At 44.2% G+C, this 19,353-nt stretch overlaps 1 protein-coding gene across 1 annotated transcript in view; it reads right to left on the bottom strand.

Moving 5' to 3' along the window:
• ash1l (ash1 (absent, small, or homeotic)-like (Drosophila)) overlaps positions 1-16,743 on the bottom strand; it is a 31,665-nt gene extending 14,922 nt beyond the window's left edge. Inside the window, exons 1-12 of the mRNA XM_072448017.1 lie at positions 16,673-16,743; positions 15,690-15,782; positions 12,371-13,068; positions 6,895-11,122; positions 3,247-3,853; positions 2,616-2,789; positions 2,048-2,142; positions 1,423-1,496; positions 1,238-1,283; positions 956-1,064; positions 490-696; positions 262-408 (exon numbers count right to left, since the gene is read on the bottom strand). Coding sequence (XP_072304118.1) covers positions 262-408; positions 490-696; positions 956-1,064; positions 1,238-1,283; positions 1,423-1,496; positions 2,048-2,142; positions 2,616-2,789; positions 3,247-3,853; positions 6,895-11,122; positions 12,371-12,937 — 6,254 coding nt within the window. The 5' untranslated portion in view covers positions 12,938-13,068; positions 15,690-15,782; positions 16,673-16,743. The remainder of the gene's footprint in view (positions 1-261; positions 409-489; positions 697-955; positions 1,065-1,237; positions 1,284-1,422; positions 1,497-2,047; positions 2,143-2,615; positions 2,790-3,246; positions 3,854-6,894; positions 11,123-12,370; positions 13,069-15,689; positions 15,783-16,672) is intronic.
• Positions 16,744-19,353: the final 2,610 nt, after the last annotated feature.

Here is a 19,353-nt window from a genome sequence, read left to right on the forward strand (position 1 = left end):
TCTATAACAAGTGCCCGTACTACAGTTTGAGAAGCATTGATCTTGAAAACAGTGCACCAATGTGTAATTTGTAACTCTAAGTGTGAAAATAGAGGCTCTTGTTTTCACCAGAGCGCTCTCCATCTCGCCTGGCTCTAAAACGCTGGCGTCCAGTCGGTCATAAAGGGCTTAGCCAAATCTGGACTTTGGTAGGATCCCAAAAGCACCATGGCAGGAGCATCACAAGCAGTCTGGTTTAAAGCTGTTTGAAATGGCACTCACCATTTCTGCATCTCACAGTTGGGTTCACAGCTGTGGTTGATGAAGCGCGCCTCGTTGCCCATTCTGTAGCTGTCGATGACCATCCCACTGTCCAGGTTTAGACAATAGTTTCCGCTGTGCGAGAAGTACTGCTCCATCATACGACTCCTGAAACAAATGAGCTTTTGTTAGATGTCAAAACATCTATCTTTTGTACAATATGTAATCTTGGGGTACAAGTAGTCTCACCTGAATTCGTGTTCGCTGACCACCTCTCCCAGGTACTCGATGATAAACTGTCCCGAGCTAAGGGTCTCTTTGGTTCGGATGCCCCAGCCTTTGCCCTCGGCCCTGAAGCGCTCCAAACACTGGACCCACTCGTGCCTCTGGATGTGCTGGTTATCGCACTGATCACCGCAGGGACAGGCGCTGGGAGAGCACTCGGCAAAACTCATCCTGGAAACAGACACAGTCAACGGAATGTTTAGTAAAAATAATAGATAACTTTTATATAGCCCTTTTTTGGAAACTCAAAGTTGTTTGACATTGTTTTACGTTGGTGGTATTCTACTTCTACACCTGCTCTGGGTTTAGACTGACAAATGTGGCTGCCCAGTTGCACCAAGGGCCTCTCCAACCATAATCACTCCATATGGTATACTTGGTCCAAGATTAAATGCCAAGCTAAAGGTTACTATTAGAGATGTTTCTTTACCGGTTTAAGCAATCGTCCAGGCAGCCCCTTTCCTTCGTCTCCTCGGGTGCTCTGCAGTTGCATGTTGTCGTTTCATAACCAGAAAGAGGCTTCACGTCCACGTACACATCTAAAAGGCAAAGACCAGAGGATTACGATTTACTCCCACGCAAAAAAAAATAAAGATTTAGCTGATTATCGTTAACAAAAGCTGGCAGCAGAACTGAGAGACGTAACATAATGAAATAATTCAAGAAGATCAGAACACATTGGTCCGATAAAAAGAGTAAAAGCCGAACTCACTTGATCTAAGCTTTTTGTAAAGAGGGACATCGGGTCTCTTGTGAAGCTGTAATGCACAAAAGGACAATGGAGAAAGAGCGATTAAATACAAAGAAACAGATGCTTTATCAAATAGACGTTTTGCTTTGCTGTTGGCTTAACGCTAAAAAGTTGAAACACCCTTTACTAATTATAGGACAAATCACCTGATCGTGTTTCCACAGCCATAAGATGTCGTAAGGCAACTGGAAATCAATGCGCTTCTGTCTCAAATATTTCCCTGAAATCACACAAAAAAAGGGGGCATTTATTTAGAAAGATTAGACAGCACAAAAAGGAACATTCACAGACTCCTGACTTTCTGTGGAGCAGGATAAAGATCAATTTATGTGCTTCTCAGACCTTTCACATAAAGTAAGATGTGATTTTATTTACCAGGAATGGTCTAAACCTAGTCTAAACTGAGACAAATATGGTGGGAATAATCTTGAACATGTATTGTGAGTCCAGTTTGCCAGTATACAATTATCCGTAGCGCTTGTTAACAGGCATCTCACTGAGTTTTGTAAAATGTTTGTGTTCAAATTTGGACATTCATGAGTTAATTACATAGCAGTGTTTCCCACACCCCCATCCCCCTTTACATGACTATTTCTAACATGTTTGAACAGGTTTAGTGCCACATCGTCCTGACCTCTGCTTCACGTGTCATGCAAGGGTTAAGTCCAGAGAGTGTTTCATTGAAAAGCTTTAACTAAGCTACAACTGCATTTGCCCGCAGTATGTAAAGCTAGGCTCACGCAAAAATCACATGGTTTATAATCTACTCACCGACATGAATAGGGGAAGGGAACAGGCCATACTCATGTTCACCAGGTATGTACTCCAGCTTTTCCTTCTTCAGTTGTAGGAGCTGACTTTTGGGACTGCAGAGAGTCAACGAAAAAGTGTTAAAATGTAAATTAGGACTCTGTATTGCAAAGTTAATTTGAGAGAAATATCAGCAAACCCAATATCCATAGCCTAAATAACAAAGTTAAGCCCATTAATGTTATAGTTTTGCAGTTATGAAAGCCTTCTAAATGTTCAAAATACAAATGCGTTGCGTTCAGATCGTGAGGTAATTTCCATAATTTAGTTTTGAATAGTCCTGATTTTTAAAGGAAAACTCAGTAACCTAGTAATTGCTTTTATCACCCGTAAACAACACAGTTTGCAACCTCATGAACCCCACATCATTTACATTTCCTTTACATATTACAAGAAACAGCTTTCACTTCACCTTCATTAGTAAGATAAGATTACACGCAGTATCTCAACATAGTATAAAGTCAAGCATATTCTCATGTTCTTCTCATGTCAGTGTATTTCACGACCATGGTAACGTTTTTTCACTTACTCTTCTGTTTTGTAAACGTCGGAGTAGAGCCCCGCCTTCTGAAACTTCTTCTTTGGGGGTCTAGCGGGTCTCTTTTCCCGTTGGCTCGGGACGGGGATGGAGGGAGCCTGTTCTCTTGGGACAGTTCCTGGGCGTTCGGGGGAGCCTTGGCCATCTGGCTTGTCTTCCACTGGGCTAAAAATAAAATAGTGACAAAAGGACTTTCTATGTGGACCATTACACCTCAGCAAATGCGTCAAATAAGGAGATATGGGTTGTTTTAAGGTTAAAATTGGTCACACTGCTACTAATTTTTATCAGGCATTGGCAGCCTCTTTTTTTTAAAATAAAATAAAAACTATTTTATTATCTATTAAATTGTAATATCTCACAAAGTTCTGTAATAATTGTTCATGTTTGTATACTCCCTCAAGACTTCCAGGTAGGTTCTACAGCAAAAGAAAGTTGAATTCTGTCAACTGGGCAAAGAGTTTTAAGACATTTGTCCACTCATCCAAGTAGCTTCTAGCCAGAGGAACTGAAGAAGCTACTTGGATAAGCAGCAGAACAACTCCACTTCATCTCCAAAACTTGACAGAATTACACTTTATTTTGCACTTATTGTTAATGTAAATGAGCGTGGAAGTGTAACCTTGGATGTTGTTGGACTTCTTCAGGAGTGGGCCAGGTTTTCGCCGTTGCAGATTTGGACACTATGCTCTTGTCTCTCTCCGTTCGCTCCTCACTCTCCACAACCTCCCCCTCCTCCAGTTCTTCCTCCTCCTCTTCCTCCTCTCCATCCCAGTGTTTCCGCTTTTGGCTTTTCCTGCGTTGTCCCTGAACCACACATTCAATGGTATTTTTGACCGAGTCCCCTTCCCATCCTCTGCCTCCTCCTGACGCCCGGTCTGGCGCTTTGTCCCACTGCCGGTTGTGACTCAGCTCCAGTAGCTCCAGAGGCGGGGGTGGAGAGGGCGGAGGGGAGGGTAATGGGTGCTTTCTGGGGCGTCCTGGGCCCCTTTTCTTCACCACATTGTTCCCTGTCCGTGCTTGTCTCTGGAGCTTCTTGGCGCGGAGGATTTTGTTGACATGGTGAAGGCTGCGTTTGGAGGACTTGTCACGGAGCGACAGGAGGTGGGGCATGGAGGCGCTCAGGTCTGGGGACGAGGCTGCACCATGGGAGTGGAACAGAGAGGCTTGATGCCTGGAGAATGCACCTTCAGGGCCTTCAGACCTTCTTCCCTGAAGTAACGATGTTCCTGCCAAAGAGAGAGCATAGAATTTGCAACTTTTGGAGAAACTTGTAAAACTTCTATCTACTCTAAATTTAATACAAATGGAAATACAGTAAGGTTGCTTATAGTACCGTACTTTTCTGATTTTAAGCTGCTATTTTTTTCCCCACGCTTTGAACCCTCCAGCAACGGTGCGGCTAATTTATAGATTTTTACTGGCTAATAACCACTGGGGGCACTCTAGCAGGAAGTGCAAGATACACTGTAGAGGAAGACATAATTGGACAGTGATCATTGTATTTCAAGCTTTATAACACTGTGTATTTTATTACAATAATACTCATATTTAGAGGAATTAGTCTCATGAAGAAGTGAATCTAGATGTGGTGAAGCGCAAAGACACAGGTGGACCAGCGATATACGGCGGTCTGCAGTTTAAAACCTGCCTGCCGCGTTTAAATGAAACTTTCTTGACCCATGCATCACTACCGTGGACCATATTTTTGTGTAAATATCTCATGTTACAACGTAACTCACTCGCAAAGCACAAGCTCAAGAGCAGATGAACCAAATGTGAAGACACAGACAGAGGTAAATCACCTGTGGTCCACAGCACCGCGAGACCCCCGGTTCAAAACACAACCGGTGTGAGTAAATATCTCATGTTACAGCGCGGACACCTGCTTATTGACAGGTGCGACCCGTATATGTACAATTTCTTTGTAAATATCGTTGGAGCGGCTTTTGTTCAGGAGCGCTGTATAGCCCGAAAAGTATGGTAAATTAAACTGGTGCATTATCTTGTTTATGGCAACTTTCTGTTTCTTTCTGAGACATATTATGTAATACATTTTCATGAGCTTTTGCCCATGTTATATCAATGTTCCCTGATCATTGGCTAACTCACAGTTGTAGTTTGATTGACTTATCCATGTTTGAAAAAGCCTGCATTGTCCTGCAATCGAGGCTTACATGCTCAGAAAATTCTGTTTTAACCTACCACCTATCTCTGCCCACAGCTCTAGCAAATATCTAAAAATGGGTCCCAGAGTCATAATCGTTTCTGCTTACATGTCGTCTAAGCATTTTTCATCAATAAAAACACATAAATAAAACTGATGCTGGCTAGGATGAAAATGCCACTATGAAAAGTTTTCATAGGCATGGAAATAAGACAATTCATAACACTCCAAATAACCGACCCAAAGATAAACATTATAAATTCCACCATCAGATCAATTACATGGTAAAGGTCTTTATAAATGACTAAAATAGCCTTAAAAGCGCACAGCTGTTCATAGAGCACATTGCTTCTTGATCCTTGCCACCCCCCTTTATTTCCTCACAGCATGTAGTGTCTCACTACACACTTGTCTTGGATGCCAGTCTGGACCCCACCCTTGGCCTGTACAGTCTCCAGAGTCCAGTCTATGACCGAGAGCTGACCCCCAGTCCTGGGCTCTAATCCGGGATTACCCTGACTCCGATTGACGGGACCTTGCAGCCTCAAAGGACCTGATAGCAAGCTTTCTTGCTCACACACAATAATATAAACATCAAGCCAGTCTGACAATGTTAAATCCCCAAAAACTTTGATATGTGCCAGGATGCCAGGCTAGGAAATCTGGCGACTAACAAATTGTTTTGGGTGCACAGTAACAGTGTGCAAAGGTCAGTGAAGGAAATGAATATGGAAAGAAAGCATACAATATAAAAAATCTGCTGTGGTCTTTTCACTTTCAAACATGGTGAGAATAGCTTGTAATTCAATTAAATTTAGCTAGATGTAAGAGGCTATAATACAACCTGTATTGCTCTAAAATGCACTCTCCTTAAGACATGGTTCTTTTCACAACACGGCTAACTTGTTCCATACTTTCACAAATATTGCTAGTACCCGGTATTCACATACACACATTTTCCATTAGCATAGCTTTAGAACAGGTTTATCAGGCATAAAAGTGAAGTGTTGTGGACCACCCTTGCATAGACAATCAGCTCTCATCCCAAAGCATCTTATTTTCTAATTAGACAAAGACACTGTTTAGTGATCTGATTATTGTCACAAAGTTCTGCTTGTGTTTTGGGTGAAGAAAAAACACTGTTTTAAAAAAACCTTGGCTTTCCAACTGCATAGTCTAGACGCCTAGAACAGAAGAAGAAATCTGTTTATTAGACTGATACAGTATGATTAGCATGGTTTGAAAAACACACACTTTAATGTTTGTTCTGCTTCAGTCCAGAATATTGGGAATCTTCTAAAAGCACTAGTCCCTGACCCAGGTGCATGTAAATTAGAGGAGTAGCTCTTGCATTTGTGGCTTTGGGGGAGAACTTTCTAAATATAGAAAGTTAACAACAACCACCCACTTTCACATAGGATAAACTGCAGCTTTAGGATTGACAGTGCGACCGTCTGTCTACTACATTACATATGCTTTCTCTTGCCAAGGCCATAATCACCAGTAAGCGCTACCAAATGTCCTCTAGTGTGAATGCCGCATCTGCTGTTCGAGTGACGTCAAAAACATAGACATTCAAGTGAACTTTCTTATTCAAACAAAGCAACAGCTGAACGCAGCGGAGGGAAAACTCGGCCACAACTGAAAAGGTTGCAAAAAAACAGGGAAACCACATTTTTGAGCAGCAGCACTCTCAAAAGATTGATGTGCTTTAGAAACAATACGAGCCTTGGAGATAAGACTTCAGTGCACAGATTGTGGTGTAGACAAGCCCATCCAGTAAGTCATGGAACTAATGGATGGCTCAGTGCAGCTATAAATAAGCAATGTGAATGGCCAATAGTAAGGTAATTGACCAGGAACTATTTAAGGAATGAGAATTTGGTGCAATTGATCCCTATAGCTTTAAAACTCACAAATTCAGCCAAAGTCAAAGGACGACTAAAAGATATAGTGCCCTAGACTTTATCATAACTACTATTTTTCTCCAGCCAAAATACTTCAGAATGCACAAAAATAGCACAAATGCCCACACTAAAATAATTCGTAACACAAACATTTAAAAAGAAAATATCTTCATGTGAAATAGATTAAATATCTCACCTAGCTCTCTCCTTTCTGCTGATGTTGAGCGGCCCTTCCTAATGGCCCGGTCCAGTCGTGAAAAGGTGCTCTCGCCCTCCATCTTCCTGCTCTTGCTACTCTTCATGTTATTGCGGGACAGGGCGGAAGTGAACAGGTTTGTGAGGTTTGGGGAGTCATTTTCAGGCTCCACGTCCTCCGAAGGCGACAGAGGCTCATCGTCTTCACTGTCTGAGCACCCCGCCTGCTCTTCCGCCCCGGGATCCGAGAAAGGATTTTGCGTTGACGTCGCGTGACCACGTGATAACTTTGCGTAGTCCGCCTCGCAACCGTTGCCCATTCTGAACCAGGACTCTCCGGAGTGAAGTCCCTTCGAGCTGCTTCCTAACGTGAGTCTAGATGGGCCCAAACATGACATCGAGCCTTCCTTTCGCTTGTACCTGTCAGCGGACGATGAAGAGGATGAAGACGGCGAGTTGGCGGAGGTGCCCTGCTTGCTTGTACTGTTGGTTGGTGCGTCACGACCGAAGCGGCAACGTTGCTCCGCCATACTTAAACTACTACTCCCCTTCCCTGACGGTCCGCTGTCCACGCTAGATCGCCCCACAGATGCCCCGCGCACTCCTCCTTCCTCTCGATCCTCCTCGGCCAAGCGCTCTCTATGTTTATGTCGATGCTTATGCTTATGATGCCAGTTGAATGAAAGCTCAGAAGACATCGGCGGGAACAGGACAGGCGACCTCCCACTCCCCAAATACTCCTGCCGTAGCAACTTATGTTTCTTCTTGTGAAATTTTGACGGGTTAAGCAAAAGGTGCGAGGGGTGGTGTATGTAGGAGGAGGGGGGAGGGGGGAAGGTGGGCGAGTGGTGGTGCGATGTCGACGAGTGGGGCGACTGGTGATGTGGATGGGAGAAGAGACTGGTAGGAGGGAAGCCTCTGTAGTAGCCCAAACCGAGTGGGCTTGAGGAATAAGGCATGCCGTACGACGGGTGGTAGAATCCTCCACTTGGGAGAGGAAATCCAAGACCGGGAACGAACGGGACCTCCGACATTGAGTCTCGAAGTTTGGGAGGTCTGCCCCGCTTTTTCTTCATGTCTGGTTTGCGAATATAGTGCAGCGGGTCGCAGGAATACGCGGGATGAGAGTAATAACTACCGAAATTCACCCTAAAGATTGTAGGTAGGAGATCTCTATGAACGTAATGATGAGGAGGTGGGCCAGTTGCTCCTAAACCGCTCCTGCTACTCAGCCCCGGGAGTCGACTTGGCCCCGCTAGGCTTATACCACCGCCAAATCTGAACCCTGTAGTGCGATGTGCTATCCGTATCTCACTTAATCTGATTACAATCTCCTCCAAATCTGCCAAAAAGTCTGGATCGTGCCGCCGGGATCGCAGCTGTAGGTACTTCTTCTTGCGTTTCCGTTTCTGCTTTCGGAGTTTGTCGTAGCCCGGGCAACCGTGATGACTGCGGCGCTTACATTTGTGCTTGTGTTTCTCTTTGTGCCCCAGTAGCGTAGAGGCGGGAGCTGCCGGATGAGGTCTTCTTGGATCGGGGGAGGTCCTCGCTCCGTGCGGGGATGGTGAAGGTGATGGGTGCTCCAAAAGTACAGCAGAATGTCTCCTCCTTCCCCTGGAGTTGAGCCCCAACCCTGGGCCCATAGTTGAACCAATCACGCCTGGCATCAACAGCCCACCTCCAAGGCCAGGCGCCAAGCCAAGTCCACCCAAGCTGCCCCCGGTTTTCTCTCCTCGATCGGAGGTGCTGTTGTTGTCCGTTCCAATACCACTGTCACTGGGGACCGTTTCCTCGCTGTGGGATTCACTGACGGGTGATGGTGTCGCTTCTTTAAGTTCGCTGAGCGGTGCGGGTGAGGTGGGATGGAGCGGCCTCGGAGGGGAGCGCTTGTGGTAATAATGCTGCCTGTAATGATGGTGGTGATGGTGATAGCCGCGACAAGAGGACTTTTTCTGCGAAGCTGAGGCTAATGAAGCCGAGAGCAGGCCTGGGTTGCGTGGATTTGGGGCAGAGAAAGTTGGTGGAGGGAAGGAGAAGGAGCTGTGACCGTGGTGGGAGCTGGAATAGTGAGAATGACTGCCAAAGTGCACTGAACCGGGCTCCACAAAACTGGCATCACTGTGAGGGCTGTGACCTCCACTGGACTGGGAAAGAGAGGGAGATGGGAACACCTCTGACGAGTGATGGTGCGACTGGGACTGATGGTGATGATACAGACTGGTGCTTGGGGACAGAAAAGGCTCGGAACTTGGACTAGCAGAATTAGAGGTCGCTTTAGGTTTCCGACCTCTTCTCTTGCCCATGTATATTGTGCCCTTTTTGCTCACATTGATCTGTGGGCCAAGTTTACCACCTAAAGAAGCTGCAAGATCATCCACATTGTTGACGACTGGGGCAGCGGCTTTGGGGGGCTCCTCTGTCCTAGGACCTAGAAGGATTTGACTGAGCAAGCGCTTCCTTTTGACACTCTTCATCTTATTGATTTTGCCTATAATGGTTTTCATTATGAGCTGTCCGTTTCCTCTGTTGTGAAACCTCTCTCCTGCTTCAGGGGCCAGTGTGGGGGGCTGGCCCTCTTGTGGCAGAGTGGGGGGCAGGCGCTTAGGACGCCCTCGTTTTCTAGGCATGGGCTGTGGGGGGTTTAGGTCCACCTCTGGATGAAGAACAGGTGGATCTTGTTCCTCTTTGGATTTCAGGAAAGATGGGAAAACCTTAGAAGGTGCAAATTTATTTGGGGGTCTTCCTCGAGACGGGGCATCTAGTGTTGGCATTTTGGACTTTGGTCTGCCTCGTTTTCTGGGCTGTTGAGAGAACAGCCCTGACATATCACTGTGAGACCCCGCAGAAGTGTATCTAATTTTATTTGGGTTGGGGGGCCGGCCCACGGGTCGTTTAACAGGTGGAGGAGACTCTGCACTAGGTGATGAGTTCCGGCTGGTTTTGTCCTGGTCGTAGCTCCTGTGGCTGCTCTCACTGTCAGTTTTGTTGCGAGGTTTCCTGCCCCTGCGTTTCTTGAAGGGTTTGCTGTCCTGCTCGGATGGGGAGTCTATGGAAGAGTCGGCAGAGTCATCTCTGAGGGGTGTGGGTGGGCCCTCGTCATCATCTGGCTCTGGAGAAGGTGCCCTCTGTCTTACAGGCTCAGGGGGACTGCTATTTCGGCCCAGTCTCCCACTGTCTCGATTGGGACTACGTTTATTGGGACTAGAGCTCTTCCCTCGGTCAGCTTGCAGTGACAGATGACTAGCGCCTTTCTCTTTTCCCTCTGGCTTTCCTGAGGCATTAGAAGGTGGACATTTGGTGAGGTCTCTGGAGCTGTCTTTTTCATGTTCTTTTGCACTTGTTTCCTCGGTTATAGCCGGAATGTCCCGGCCGTGGTGACCTTGGGATGAAGCGGGCGAGCCAAGCTGACTTACAGTTCTCTGATCTGCCGTGGGGGTGCAAGATGAAATGCTATTGGACAATGAAGGGGTCCTTTGTGGAGAGGAGTGAGCTGAACGAGACTTAATGCTGCTACTGTCACTCTTGCTCTCCTTTGAAATGGCTGAGAGACGGTTGTTAGTGAAGCTCAGTGCTGGGCTGTTGCTGCGGCTGCTGCTGTTGCTACCATTGTTATTACTACTTGTTTTCATTGCTCCATCGCTCTCCTCTTTCCACTGAGATTGACTAGGAGATAAATTGTCCAAGTTATCTTTGCTTTTTGACCCATACGGCCTTCCAGGAGGTCGAGACACAGGAGGGGGCGGTGAGAGGTGAACCATTCGGGAGTACGTGTTTCTGTTGGCCAATGCCCTGTCTCGCTGTTTTGCAGTGGGGGCCATAAAGCCTGAGCTGGGGACTAGAAGAGCAGGAGGAGAGGCATCAGTCTTTGCAGGTTTTACTGGTTTTGGAGTCTTTGTGGGTGGCCGCGTGGCTATGAGTTGAGCTAACTTTTCAGTGACTGTAGGTGCTCCCCAGGTTTGTCCATTTTTGTCCTCATTGGGTTTCTGGGTTGCGCTGTAAGTAAACTGAGGGGGCTTTACACTATCAAAGGTGGGTTCTTTAGATGAAGTAATAGGTGGAGAAGGTGAAGATGTCCTTGCATTTGATTGTGAAATGGGCGTTTTCTTCCCAGTTGAATGCGTTTTGCTGTCTGGAGGAGGCCGGTGGAGATTCAAGGGCCGTTCTGATGTGGTGTTGGCTGACTTTGAGTCCGACTTTGAATCAGACTTGCCATCTATCTTTGGTGTGCCCTAGAAACAAAACAACACACAAAAAAGTTACTGCAAATGTAAATACATTCATACTATACATACTACAAGACAACACAACACTATAAACTAAACATTTTATATTTTTGGAACCTCTCGATAAGAATAGTCAGACTATATTATGTTAATCCATTAGAAATATGTTAAAATTTGACTAATATTTTACTTTTTACTTTTAATCAGCTCATTTTGCATATTCTTTATTATAAACTACATTCTCGATATTCAAATTCAAAACAACATTAACAATATTATGTATAACTTTCAATGTATTGTTCACCTCTACTCGTGTTGATATTACTTTGTCAGGGTAATTGTCCTTGCCACTGTCATTTGAACATCCCCAGTCATGACGAGCCACAGTTCAGGAGGACTATCAATGTCCTTTAACAAGCACCAATTTATTGATAAGAGATATCCTGCCCATTGCTGCGTAGTTGGCATGCACGAAGGAGGAGCTTTACACACTCAATAACACTTATTCGGGTCAGGCGAGGGACAGGGGGGGAGAGCAAGAGAGAGGTCAGCAGAGCAGGGGGAGGAGAAGATGTGACCATAGAGAGACAGGGCAGACACAGCGGGCAGGAGACACAATGAAATCTAAAGGACAATTTATGTGCAGCTATTGACCACTAGTCCAATAACCTACTATTTACTTGGGATGCCTGACTAACAACTGACATTTCTGTACCCCAGTAGTTTACGGTTAAGAGAGGCGCAAGTCAACTGGAATAATTGACAAAGCATTTTTCCAATTAAATTTTTATTATCCTTATTATAGTAATATCATTGCTAAAGGTGGGACAATAAGATGGTACTTAGATCACAACAGGGAAATTTAATTTGATGACTAACGATTATTTTAGTAGTCTGCTAGTCAGCTATTCGTTTTTCGATTAGTCAACTAATGTATCAATAGATGTAGCTCAGTAGATTAATAATCAACACACTTAAACAGAATACTTACGAATAAAGTCATTAAGGACGAACAATCAGAACTTGTTTATTCTTTTTGGACATTGGTTAATAATACTGCTGTCTTTTGACGTGTGTTTTAGACTGTATAGTTCAAATAACGATTATTTTAGTCGACTAGTCACCTTTAGTTTATTAATTGTTGCAGCCTTTCAGAAAACGTACCTGCTTAAGTTCAAACCAACTCTTTGCAACTTAAAGCAGCAACTTGCAAACATGACTAAAACAATATTCTTGCCAGCTGTGTAGTAGTACCTTTTTAGTTGGAGCGTTCCCGTTGACCTGGGCAGGTGCGGCAGTGTTGGTGGTGGCAGGTGCAGGTGCAGGTGCAGAAGGGGGAGGCGTAGGTGCTTTAGCTGCAGCTGTGGTTGAAGACGTTTTATTAACAGATGTTTTGTTGTTGTTGACAGAGGGGCTCTTCTCTCTCTTCTCTTTGTCCTTGGACTGAGCGGCAGGCGTCTTGGTCTGGCTGCCCGCTCCATCGGCTGTGGCCGAAGCTGAGCTTTTGGATTTCGTGTTACCTCCACTGCGCGGTGTGTGCCGGACAGTCGCCCTGAAAGCTGGCCGGCAAACAAAATTCTCCAGGCTTTTCGGGGGCTTCTTCATGCGCTTTGCTTGGAGGCCGATTTTGAGTTTGAGATTGCCGTCGGACAAGCTGCTTTCCTTGACAGAGAAGGACGGGTCATCCGCTGTCCCACCGGCTCCAGCGGAACCTGACCCGCCATCTTTCTTTTTCTCCTCATCTTCCTCCTTACCACCTCCTCCATCCTTCTCACGCTCCCCGGCAGGAGTAGCACTTCCCCCTTGCATTTTTTGATCCATTGAAAGGTTACGGTGGAGTCCCAGGGAGAGGGTAGGGTGAAAGTTTTGTTGTGGACTTTGGGAGGGGAAGGGGAGGGGGGGAGGGGTAAATCTGAGGTGACTTCTCTCAGCCCTTGGTCTCCGTCCTTCAACTGTCAGATGGAAGAAAAAACAAAGTAGAAAATTGATATTAGTTACAGTAACACAAGAAATAAGAACCCTGGTTTATAAATAGCAGACAATATAAACAGGCTGACAGTCAGGGAGAAAGGAAAGGGCAACATCTTTATAATCTGTTTTGTTAGAGGGCGTCTTTCATCCCATCTAGGTGAATTTTTATGACGTGTTTGTCCTCGTGGCTATAACAATCTGTAACCTATTTATCCAAGGTCGTTTCACCTGAGTGAAGACTCCTCCGTTTAAAGGACTAGAGGACTGCACCAGCTCAGATTTAACAGTTAGAGTCATGTCTGTCCCAAGGCACAAAAAACTCTCATTTCAAGTTGTCTTTGGTTATTTCAGTTGTACAAGCAAAGTGCTATTGGTCAATGGAGCAATCAAAGCCGCCCGTTTCCTAATTGTGCCCGTTAGAGGACAGCCCACTTCAATGAAACTGTCTACGACGCCCAATGGCCACTGAGTGATTTAATAGGGATTCGCCCGAAGCAGGTGCTTTCTCCGAGTTAAGTCATTTGGAGGCAATTCAGAAGTGTGACCTCAGCACATTGAGCCCTAAGGGACGGGACAGAGAATCTGACCGCCTTTCTCTGCCCAGGCCACAGAAAGAGAGAGAGTGATGGAGCGGCAAAATGCAGCAGCTTATAGTGGAAAGCATTAGAATGCTCATAATGCTCGTGATAACGATGCTCAAAACAGAAACCCTTTTGGCAAAACCACACACAGCATTTGGAATCTGGCCAATTTTTCTCTGTTTACTTCAAATACAAACTCTTCATCCCCAAATATGAGACTCCCCTTTACTGCACATGCCAAACTCACATCACACCTCGCTCTTTTCCTCAACACTTAATCAATCCCTGTATTTGTGCATTTCTGTAAAAACCTCTTTATCCTCCTCCGCATTTGCTTCACAAACTTAGAAAGCAGTAGTAACAACTAGTGGCTGTGTTGCTCCTGCCATAATCAAAAACACATTTCACCCACCACCAGCAGAAGACTGTTCCCAGTGTCCTTCTTCTAAGCAATGACAAATGCTCTCCCAATTCTTTCATCGGCAACACTCATACAAGCTGCTTCCACCAGCCAACAGCAGCAAAAATAAGCCTGTGTAGTTAACACAACGAAGACACTGTCTAAGAAAGTCATAACATTACTATAACCTCCAACGATACAGTAAACCACCTCAATTACTGCAATTACACTTGCAGTATACTATCTGCTGCCAAGTCAAATCAGTTTTATGGTATTACAACAAAAACTGAAACTTCTACTGCAGCTCTTACTTGTACAGGGCTTTTATACTTAGGAAATGACTCATATGTCAAACACTAATAAATCATGCTCTTGTTTTTGCCCCGTCTGTTCTTTGAAGCCGTAAAACTTCAATTCACTTTCTAAGGTTACAGAAAAGTGATGACGATTTATCTGTTATTGTAAAAGGAAATTATCAGATGACTATTTCAAAGGCTACTTACAAAAACTACATCAAACTATTCATTATTTGCTTTAGGAAATGTCTGTTTGTGTTTATGTACTCTTTATTATGACACAGGCAGCTTAACAGGATTGTATTGCTAACTAACGATGTATTGCGAAATGCAGCAATGTGCCCCCCGATTTATTTGTTTCACTATCTTTGTCCAAAACCTGTGAGAAATAGTTCTACAAATAGCCACAGGAGTTAAAAATACCTTACTTTCAGTGCACATGATTGTCCAAGGCTAAAACAATGAGCTTAAGGGAGTGTGGGCCTGAGGGCTGTAGACCAAATCAAAACAAAACGCTTGAAATACCACTTAAAACATCTCAATCAAATGATCAGGAACATTGAAATAGCCCGACCAGGCGCAGGCAGGGACGTAGTAAACAACTTCCAGCGCCCCCTCCTATTTTTTTCATGCTATTCTCCCTCCCTCTGCTGCACTTTTGCACACGTTGTTCATAACTGCTGATTTCCCCTTGGCCGGAGCGATTGTGCCCTGCCCCTCCACCGCCACCACCTACTCCGACAGTATCCACAGGAGGAGGACTGGCTTCTGCAGACAGACACAGGCTCCCCCCAAAAGCGTTCCCTCCTCTTGAGATATTAGCTCATTTGAGTGTATCGGAAAGTAGGTTATAGGGAAGCAGACACATTCTTTTACTACTGCCATTAGTGAAACAATGTCCCACAGGAGGCAGTAAACGCTAAAGAAGTCTGTAATGGCGCTAATGGTTTGGGTCTAGTCTTGCACAGGCTGACGGTAATGACAGGTGTCAGTCTCAGTGTTGTTGTAACACTTTATAACGCGTTTCACTGACTATATAAGCGTCACAATGGACCGTTTTAGCGTTTTAGATTGTGCACAGTGCCACAGTTAAGGGGCAAAATCTCCAACGATCAAGTTTCACTCTTCATCATCATCACTCAGCAGATTTATAGGCGTTTAGTCATTTCCTAAACACAGAGAAGCACGCACCGAAATCTGGAGTTTGCAGGCAGATGAGACAAACTAGTCTCTCTAGTCTAGTGTAAACATTTGTCTTGGCAATCTGATGCGAGGACTCAAGCACTTCTTTCAACACAAAACAATGATTTTTCAGACGGACTCACCTTTAAAACTGATGGGAAACGGTGTTCACATTATTTGGCCGTGTCTCGAACGCGTGCATCAACGTGGTGGCCACATTTTTCCTCCGAAAAGCGCTGATTGGAGAAGAAACACACAACTGTCAGGCTGCGACCTCCAAAAGGGGTTGAAATACAGACAAGACTAGCATTACAATCAAAGCATTTCAAGCTAAATATTGATGTAGCATATTTTACAAAACGTTGTCTGCGCGTTTGCTGGTTTACAACACAGTAATAGTCACAAATGAAGCAAAAATAAAAAAGCCAATTCAAAATCAATGCGAACCGCGCTCGACTTCGTAAATATTGATTAACATCGCAAGCGCCAATACACAAACTTGCACAGGCATGGACTAGATCTCTTATCAAATACATCCTCTGCGAGTAATACGGGGGTAATAATGAATAACAGAATACATGCTTGGAGTGGATAAACGAATAAAAGCGTATAAAGGCACATACGTTGAGAAAGACGCGTGTTTTTTAGTAATAAACTAGTAGCTTCCATCTGTCCAATAATAGCAATAACACGCTACACTTTGTATCAGTGGCAGCGGCTAACTAGCCATCAATCAGACCCCGTTTTGGGAGATTTTGGGGTTAAAATCACAAGCTACCCGCTCATTTGCATCGCCCTTCGCCACAAAACGAACCGAAACGCCACGAATAGACACTTTGACGTGCAAAAACTTGTGCAAAAACGCCGCAACTCTCACAAACGCGCGAGTGATGTTCATAATGTCACATCCTCCTCGCGCAGGCACTCGTGTTACTACACCTCGGCGAACGGACGTGCTAATACCAAGCGAAGCCACGCAAATAACACGAAATTTCACCCGAACGTGACGCCGCGGACGGTGTGCCTTCAACGCGAGGGCGGTTGTGCGCGTGAACGGCGTAATCGTTAATCCGCGGGTATAAAATAGCCGAAGCATAGCCCTGTAGGTTATTAAAAAAACACTGACTGTCAACAAAATGGCGGCGGCGTTGAATCAACACAGACCCGAAATGGATCTCCTTCTAAAATCTCGCTCGTCGACGCAATAAAATCCCGTGTGCGTCTCGGCGGTCGGTGTCCGTGACGGTGTCCGCGAATGGTCCCCGAAATCCCGCTCGGGCACGGCCGTTAGCGGGGCCTGGCGGCGGTGTCAGTCGCGCTGGTTAATGGGGCCTCCATGTCTGCTCCCAGCCCGTATGTGTCAGTACGTAGAGCACGGGCATTCAGGCGGTCCCACAGCCGAGGAGGAGGGGAGGGAAGCGGGGGAGGAGAGAGCAAATGTCGGGCAGGCGGGCGATGGTACGCGCGCTCTGCAGGGGCGCGCCTAGGCTTTTGTGAACCGGGGCAACGCTGTTCATTAGGTTATGCGCCGCTAATTACGGATTAAACGTGGCTTTGTTGTTGTTACTACAGTTTGTTTTGATGATAAAGCATGAAAATACACTTCGTAGTTATAATGAATAAATGGTTTATGAGAATGATTCAGGCTCAGTAAGTACTTAATTAAAACTGTAATTCCCTAAAAATGCGGAGCTCCACTTCCCGCTCTATTCATTCTTTATGGGGAATTAGCCAGTCTTGCCAAAATAAATAAAGAAAATAAATAAAAAAAATTAAATAAAATGAATACAAAGCTGAGAGCTAGTTGCGGATGCATAATCACAGGCAGGGTGTTACAATACTTCACCTGGGGAAATCTATATGTTTATAAATGTAAGTGGTTTTGTCTCGAAGCGAAAGCTAACTTACAATAAATGTAATAAATAATGTGAAAATAAGACCACCAATAGCGCCCATAGACTTTTTTGAACTGGAGCAACGCTGTTCATTAGGTTATGTGCCGCTAATTACGGATTAAACTTGGCTTTGTTGTTACTGCAGTTTTCTTTCTTTTTTTATGATAAAGCATGAAAATACACTTCATAGTCGTAATGAATAAATGGTTTATTAAGAATCATTTAGGCTCACACTTAATTAAAACTGTAATTCCCGAAACAAATCGACTAGTTCCGGTTTGCCTTAAAAATGCGGAGCTCCACTTCCCTCTCTATTCATTCTTTATGGGGGAAAAATATAAATGAATACAAAGCTGAGAGCTAGTTACGGATGCATAATCACAGGCAGCGTGTTACTTAAGACCTTTACAATACTTCACCTGGGGAGATCTATATGTTTATAAATGTAAGTGGTTTTGTCTTGAAGCAAAAGCTAACGTACAATAAATGTAATAAATAATAAGTTAAAATAAGACCACAAATGGAACTAATCTGTTTACAAAAACACTCAACTATATAGACTTACTTTGCTGGTGGCTTATAGCAATATCACTTGATAATATCTGCACCGTAATCAAATTTAACAATCATGAAGAAAGACTTAATTCATAATTAACTGTTTATGATTCAGGCTTAATTAAAACTGTAAATGATTTACCAAGCTTGACTCATTCCTAACAACATATTTGCTCATTATGAATTAAGTCTTTATTCATGCTGTTTTAAGACTAGTGTAGTTATAATGTGTTGCTGTTTCTTTACCTGAAAATGTTCAACTTTCTTGCACCTTATTCATTAAATTACACAGGTGTATTCAAATAACAGGCTTTCACTACGTATATGTGTGAGTTCACAATAATACATAATAGTTTGAATCCATGATAATGATAATGTGTTGAACTAATTCAGAATGCTACACATATCAATCTGTCATTAGCCTGGTTAGCTCGCCTCTCCACAGACCTGTAACTTTGCCTGTTGTGGTGTTATCTGATTGTTTCATAGAGAAATATATATTTAATGCCATAGTGTGGAACATTCCAGGAAAAAAGCAGGTGCCCTGGCTCTCCTCCACTTAAGTTGCGACCTTTCATGAGCTATTTCAACTATCTTTGTATTGCCTGAATCAAATAATTTCAATATATTACTTAAAAGCATATTGGGTGTTGTACATGTTCCAGATAATATTGACATCTTGGCTACCATTACTTCTCAATAAATCCAATCTTTAAAGTAGACAGAATAATGACAACATATGATTGAATACAAAAAGTAGGCACAACTGCTGTTTCATTTAATCTGATTTTGACAATAAAATGCCAGACTTCCTCCTCCACTGTCCTTTATGCCAACTGACTGATGTGAAGGAGAGAAGCTGAGGAGCAAATGTTGGTCAGTCACATGGTTTCTGTGGCTGTCCTCCTCAGTCATTGACAAAAATGTCTGTTTCATTCTTTTGCTATTTTCAGTGGCAGTGGAAACCAACTGTTTTCGCAGCAACCCAAGATGGTTGTGTTTTTTCTGGTGTGCAACAGTCAACTGTCAAAAGTAGAGGTGCCTCAGCTGAAGCTGGTGGCCACAGCCCATGGCTGTAAAAACATCACAATTTACAACCATTGAGGCTTTTAGAGGCAGTAAAAGCTGATCAATGTTCGACAAAAGATGTGCAGAACAAATAATCATGTATAAAGAAAGGCTGGGGAGTTTAATGGCTTAATGGCTTGTTGTTGCATATTCTACACTTTTGTGTGGTAAAAGATGAGATGTCTATTATATAGAGCTCAAAGCTCTAAAATACCTAGTGTCTTCTAACAGTATAATAATCCATGAGTGATGAGACCGTTTTCAGCTATTTAAAAGAGTGGAACAAGAG

This window comes from Eucyclogobius newberryi, unplaced genomic scaffold (assembly GCF_026437365.1).
Source record: "Eucyclogobius newberryi isolate DKJ021-1_F unplaced genomic scaffold, fEucNew1.0.hap1 SCAF_16, whole genome shotgun sequence".
Taxonomy (NCBI): Eukaryota; Metazoa; Chordata; class Actinopteri; order Gobiiformes; family Gobiidae; genus Eucyclogobius; species Eucyclogobius newberryi.